At 48.8% G+C, this 6,906-nt stretch overlaps 1 protein-coding gene across 1 annotated transcript in view; it reads right to left on the reverse strand.

Moving 5' to 3' along the window:
- Positions 1–187, reverse strand: part of SF3B1 (splicing factor 3b subunit 1) — a 128,364-nt gene extending 128,177 nt beyond the window's left edge. The window contains exon 1 of the mRNA XM_069983565.1: positions 81–187. Coding sequence (XP_069839666.1) covers positions 81–108 — 28 coding nt within the window. The 5' untranslated portion in view covers positions 109–187. The remainder of the gene's footprint in view (positions 1–80) is intronic.
- Positions 188–6,906: the final 6,719 nt, after the last annotated feature.

Below are 6,906 nucleotides of genomic sequence, written 5' to 3' on the forward strand. Positions count from 1 at the left end.
AATCAGTATTTGATATCTTCTATATCAAGCTAGCATACAAGCATCTAATTCAACAAGCTTTGTACGTCCGTTAATCGTACCTTCGTGTGTTTTCGCGATTTTCGCCATGTTGTCTCACAGCTCTGCAACGGAAACTAAACGTCCCGTGGCTTCCGCTACACAATATTCCAATCGCGCATGCGCAGAGTGCTGAATTCTATCTATTTCCGTAAACCTTTGAACCCGGAACTATTATCTTGGCAATTGATAGATGGCGCACAGTTATTGAAAGCTAAATATCCCTGCGCAGCTTGTGTTTTCTGTGTAAAGATGCCGGTTATGCATTACAAACCCTATGTTTATGACTTATGATGGGTCTCAACAGAAATAGGCATTAGAGAATATTTTGTTGTTGGAAGAGAGAAATAATGAACTGCCGCTAATAATCTCATTATTTATATTTCTTTATGTTACCTATTATTTACTATGGTATTGTATATACTATTGTTACTTTAATTTATCTCTGTCAAAGTGCCATGAAATTTCAATAAATTGTTTGGGAAGAGTGTAATAGGAGTACTATCATGGCAGGCCTGGAGACCTTCCTTACACCCCCAACTGCCATGACAACCCAACAGTACCCTATCACCTGGTTCACCCCTTTTACTTATCTTATGTCTTTATTAACTGAAGCATCTAGGATTCCAAACATCTTAGGTCGGAGTTACCTGTAATCCCAGTTGCTGTGACTTAACAATTCCATATGTCATAAAAGGGGTAGTGCGGCGCTAAAAAATTATTCACAGAATAACACACATTACAAAGTTATACAACTTTGTAATGTATGTTATGTCTGTGAATAGCCTCCTTCCCCGTGTCCCACCACCCCCACCCGTGTACCCGGAAGTGTTGGTGCATTATACATTACCTGATCTGTGTCGAGGGCCGTCCGCCATTTTGTGACAAACGTCATCTTCGGACGGACGGCCGAGTCGCTGCCGTCCGTCCCCCCTCCGCCGAGTCACAACTGTGCTCAGCCAATCGCGGCTGATGACGCGGCCGCAGTTATGCTCAGCCAAACGCGGCTGAGCATCGGATGACACTGCAGAGGGCGGCCAGCATTCGGAACAGACGGAGCTTTTCGCCGGCCAGCCGAAGAAGACGTCACTGAATGAAGATCGGGACGGGTGTCGGCACGTGACAGGTGAGTATAGAGCACCACACTTACGGGTACACGGGTGGGGGGGGTGGGACACGGGGAAGGGGGCCATTCACAGACATAACATACATTACAAAGTTGTATAACTTTGTAATGTGTGTTATTCTGTGAATAATTCTTTACCGCCGCACTACCCCTTTAAGTGGGTACCACTATGGAGTGTGCTCAGAAAAAAACATACATGATCCTCAGAGGTTCCCTGTTATTACATTTCACTTAAATGGGTACTCCGAGTGGGAGGCATTTTTGAGTATCCCAAAGAGAACTTGAGGCGTGACGTTTGCAGGTTGTAGCGGGGTCCCGCCACTTCTGCTGAATGGCTGAGTGGGCCTGCTAATGTCATGTCTCAAGTTCCCTTTAAGATGTGAGCGGCTGGAGATTGGGGGATAGGATAAGGCTCCGTTCACACAGAGAAAAACGGGCGAAATTCTCTGACGCGGAGACCCGCCAGCCTCTGTGTCTTAAAGGGGTATTCCCCCCAAGAGCAAAAAAATGTAATGCTTCCAAACCTAGCTGGTTTTACCAAGTCCCCATAAGTATTTTGAGCCATCTCCCATCTTTCTAGCTGCTGCCGTTCCTAAATTACAAGTTTTCTAAAAGATGTTCTATTATCAAGATAGGAAACTACATTTCCCATCAGGCAATGCTTATGCCTGATGATGATGAAGTAGCAGAGCTGAGATGGTGAGATGGTGTAGCAGAGCTGAGATGGTGAGTTGGTGTAGCAGAGCTGAGATGGTAATGGCATGGCAGAGCTGAGATGGTGATGGCGTAGCAGAGCTGAGATGGTGATGGCGTAGCAGAGCTGAGATGGTAAGATGGTGTAGCAGAGCTGAGATGGTGAGATGGTGCCGCGAGCCCAGAGAGGGGGGGTGTTTGGGGTGCCGCCGGTAAGCTTAGATGCTGTAGGTGGAGATGGAGTGACCTTACCGAGTGGGGCGAGTTAGCCACGGGTGACAACCGTGGGTGAGGGATGGGTGCCACGATTGATCCCAGCAGGAGGGGTGCCGCCAGTAAGCTTAGTTGTAATGTTGTAGGTGGAGATGGAGTGACCTGTCGGGGGGTGTCGCGGGCGAGCGGCGCGAGTGAGCCGCAGGTGACGGATGGGCGCTGGTGCCGATTAATTGCCGCTGCGGGTGAGGTGCCGCGGGTGACAGTGTGCCACGGGTGACGGGAGGTGCTGCCTAAGAGCCCAGCGAGTGGGTAATTGGGGTGCCGCCGGTAAGCTGAGATGCTGTAGGTGGAGATGGAGAGACCTTACCGAACAGCTTTAGTGAGCCGCGGGTGACAGCGCGGGATGCCGCAATTGATTTCAACGAGGGGGGTTGCCGCCGCGGGTGACGGGAGGTGCAGCGGGGGAGGGTGGCTGCCGTCGGTAAGCTGAGATGTGAGCCGAGGGTGACAGTGTGCCGCGGAAGAGGGGGGGCGGGGGGTCTGGAGGTTGCCGTTCGGTAGGCTGACGGGGGGGGGGCGGCATTGCTGTCGGTAAGCTGAGGTGGTGTCAATGGAGTGACCATGACTGCAGCAGGCTGTGCGTGCGTGCTATGACTGCAGCAGGCTGTGTGTATGTGTGTGTGCGTGCGCTATGACTGCAGCAGGCTGTGTGTGTGCTATGGCTGCAGCAGGCTGTGTGTGTGTGTGTGCTATGGCTACAGCAGGCTGTGTGTGTATGTGCTATGGCTGCAGCAGGCTGTGTGTGTTAGAGAGGCAGAAATTAAATGGGTTTTTGGGCAACAATGAATAATCCTCACAGGTGCCCCCCTGAAGTGTCATTGAAACATCCCAGCCCTGCACTGCAAAGTATTTCCCCATGCATGTGTTCGCACTGTTGGATTTTTTTTTTCTTTTTTTGTTGTTTTTTTGCATACAGCCACCAGGGGAGGCTGTAAGAAAGGGGGAGGGGAGTGTCTGAAACCAGGAGGAGGAGATGGAGGATGCTGCAGCACAATACTTATCGCTTCCTCCTGATCTCCTCTTATCACTCCTGTGCCTAGCCCCAAGTCTGCTCCTGTCTTTTCATGCAGCAGTCACTGAGCAAAAGGAAGAGTGGGAGCTGAGCTGTTTCCCTTCCTGCTTTCATGACCTACAGTCATGGCCAAAAGTTTTGAGAATGACACAAATATTTTATTTTTACATGATCTGCTGCCCTCTGGTTTGTGTTTGTCAGATGTTTTTAGCACATACAGAAATATAACTGCAATAATATGATGAGTAACAAAAGCTTATATTGACAGTAAGAATGAGTTAATGCAGCAAGTCAATGTTTGCAGTATTGACCCTTCTTCTTCAGGACCTCTGCAATTCTCCCTGGCATGCTCTCAATCAACTTCTGGACCAAATCCTGACTGATAGCAGTCCATTCTTGCACAATCAATGCTTGGGGAGTTTCCAGGCCATGGAACCAAAATCTCTATGTTTTGTTTCCTGAGCCATTTAGTTATCACCTTTGCTTTATGGCAAGGTGCTCCATCATGCTGGAAAAGGCATTGTTGATCGCCAAACTGCTCTAGGACGGTTGGGAGAAGTTGCTCTAGGAGGACATTCTGGTATCATTCTTTATTCATGGCTGTGTTTTTAGGCAAGACTGTGAGAGAGCTGATTCCCTTGGCTGAGAAGCAACCCCACACATGAATGGTTTCAGGATGCTTTACAGTTGGCATGAGACAAGACTGGCGGTAGCGCTCACTGGTGGTAGCGCTGTTTTCCAGATGTCCCAAACAATCGAAAAGGGGATTCATCAGAGAATATGACTTTACCTCAGTCCTCAGCAGTCCACTCCCTGTACGTTTTGCAGAATATCAGTTTGTCCCTGATGTTTTTTTCTGGAGAGAAGTGGCTTCTTTGCTGCCCTCCTTGAGACCAGGCCTTGTCTCTGCCTCACAGTGCGTACAATCACACCTGCCTGCTGATATTCCTGAGCAAGCTCTGCACTGCTGGTAGCCCGATCCCGCAGCTGAAACACTTTTAAGAGACGGTCCTGGCGATTGCTGGTCTTTCTTGGGCACCCTGGAGCCTTTTTGGCAACAATGGAACCTCTCTCCTTGTAGTTCTTGATGATGCGATAGATTGTTGACTGAGGTGCAATCTTTCTAGCTGCAATACTCTTAGGCCATTTTTGTGCAGTGCAATGATGACTGCACAATTTAGAGATAACCAAGGTTAACACAAGAGAAACAATGATGCCAAGCACCAGCCTTCAAAGTGTCCAGTGGTGTCATTCTTATGCTGCATTTACACAGAACGATCATCGTTCGAATTTTCAAAATAACGATCACATTTGAGTAGTGATGAGCGAGTACTAAAATGCTCGGGTGCTCGTTACTCGAGACGAATATCTTCCAATACTCGAGTGCTCGTTTTGAGTAACGAACCCCATTGAAGTCAATGGGAGACTCGAGCATTTTTGCAGAGGACCCAAGTTCTGTAGGGGAAGGTCGTGTGAAAACCTGTCAACCTCAGAAAATGATGGAAACAGCACGGAAATGGACAGGAAACAGCAGGGGCAGCATGTATGCTTGCCTCTGAGGCTGCCTAATGGCACCATTATGCCTAATTCTGTGCAACAGCCTGGTTAAAACAGAGGTAGGCATATGGACCACCCAAAAACTCAGCCTGACACAGCATGGCAGTGAAAACACAGGGAACCATTAAAACAGAGGTAGCATATCATGAACCAGCCAAAAATTTCAGCCTGACACAGCATTGCGGTGAGGACAGAGTGAACAAGGTAGAAGCGGTAGCCAGTCAGCCTTCCAAAAATTATACCAGACCTAGCATGGCATTGCGCACACAGAGAACCATTAAAAGTGAGTGAGAAAGCAAGTGAGCCTCCCAAAAATTAGGCCAGACACAGCATGGCATTGAGCACACAGAGAACCATTAAAAGTGAGTGAGAAAGCAAGTGAGCCTCCCCAAAATTAGGCCAGACACTGCATGGCATTGAGCACACAGAGAACTCCGGGGAGCAGCAGTAGCCAACATGGATGCCAGTGAAGGCCCAGCTGTAGTCAACATGGATGCCAGTTAAGGCCCAGCAGTAGCCAACATGGAGGCAAGAGCAGGCACAGCAGTAGTCAACATGGATGCCGGTAAAGGCACAGCAGTAGTCAACATGGATGCCAGTTAAGGCCCAGCAGTAGTCAACATGGATGCCAGTTAAGGCCCAGCAGTAGCCAACATGGAGGCAAGGGCAGGCGCAGCAGTAGTCAACATGGATGCCAGTTAAGGCCCAGCAGAAGTCAACATGGATGCCAGTTAAGGCCCAGCAGTAGCCAACATAGAGGCAAGGGCAGGCACAGCAGTAGTCAACATGGATGCCAGTAAAGGCCTAGCAGTAGTCAACATGGATGCCAGTTAAGGCCCAGCAGTAGCCAACATGGAGGCAAGGGCAGGCACAGCAGTAGTCAGCAGTAGTCAACATGGATGCAAGTTAAGGCCCAGCAGTAGCCAACATGGAGGCAAGGGCAGGCACAGCAGTAGTCAACATGGATGCCAGTAAAGGCCCAGCAGTAGTCAACATGGATGCCAGTTAAGGCCCAGAAGTAGCCAACATAGAGGCAAGGGCAGGAACAGCAGTAGTCAACATGGATGCCAGTTAAGGCCCAGCAGTAGTCAACATGGATGGCAGTTAAGGCCAAGCAGTAGCCAACATGAAGGCAAGGGCAGGCACAGCAGTAGTCAACATGGATGCCAGTTAAGGCCCAGCAGTAGCCAACATGAAGGCAAAGGGCAGGCCCAGCAGTAGTCAACATGAAAGCCAGTAAAAGCCCAGCAGTAGTCAACATGGATGGCAGTTCAGGCCCAGCAGTAGCCAACGTGGAGGCAAGGGCAGGCACAGCAGTAGTCAACATGGATGCCAGTTAAGGCCCAGCAGTAGCCAACATGGAGGCAAGGGCAGGCACAGCAGTAGTCAACATGGATGTCAGTAAAGGCCCAGCAGTAGTCAACATGGATGCCAGTAAAGGCCCAGCAGTACTCAACATGGATGTTCATAACTGCTCTGGTCAATCCTGCCTTAAAAAGGGCTACAACATCGAAAAAAGGTAGAAGGTACTGGTAAAAGAAAGGCAGAGGACACCCGTGAGATAAGATGACATCCACAGATAATATGGTTCTAAATGGAGAAGACAAGGAAGGTAAATTGAATTTGACTGTAGCAGTTGGGGTAACATTCCCTGCATCATGTGACTCCCCACTTCTCCCCCACACCGTTGTTTTGAGTTTGAATTTGACTTTGAATGTGACTGTAGCAGTTGGGGTTAGTTTAACTGGTTAACTTGCGGAAATGCGCACAGATGCGGTGCACCTTGGGGTAAATTTTAAGGAAGCGCAGCAACACTAGGTTCAAGACATGGGCCAGGCATGGTACATATGTGAGGCTGCTGAGTTACACAGAGAACAATTAAAAGTGAGTGAGGAAGCAAGTGAGCCTCCCAAAAATTAGGCCAAACACAGCATGGCATTGAGCACTCAGAGAACCATTAAAAGTGAGTGAGGAAGCAAGTGAGCCTACCAAAAATTAGGCCAGACACAGTGTAGCAGGGGAAGTATATCCCCCAGATATTTATAGGGTGGTATATATATATATATATATATATATATATATATATATATATAATATCTTTTATCCCAGAAGAGAGAGGGCCCAGAATGCAAAAGCCCCCTCCCAGAGGACTGTATATGTCTGCTGGGCTAGGGAGGAGGACAAT

Source organism: Dendropsophus ebraccatus, chromosome 9, assembly GCF_027789765.1.
Source record: "Dendropsophus ebraccatus isolate aDenEbr1 chromosome 9, aDenEbr1.pat, whole genome shotgun sequence".
In the NCBI taxonomy this organism is placed as follows: domain Eukaryota; kingdom Metazoa; phylum Chordata; class Amphibia; order Anura; family Hylidae; genus Dendropsophus; species Dendropsophus ebraccatus.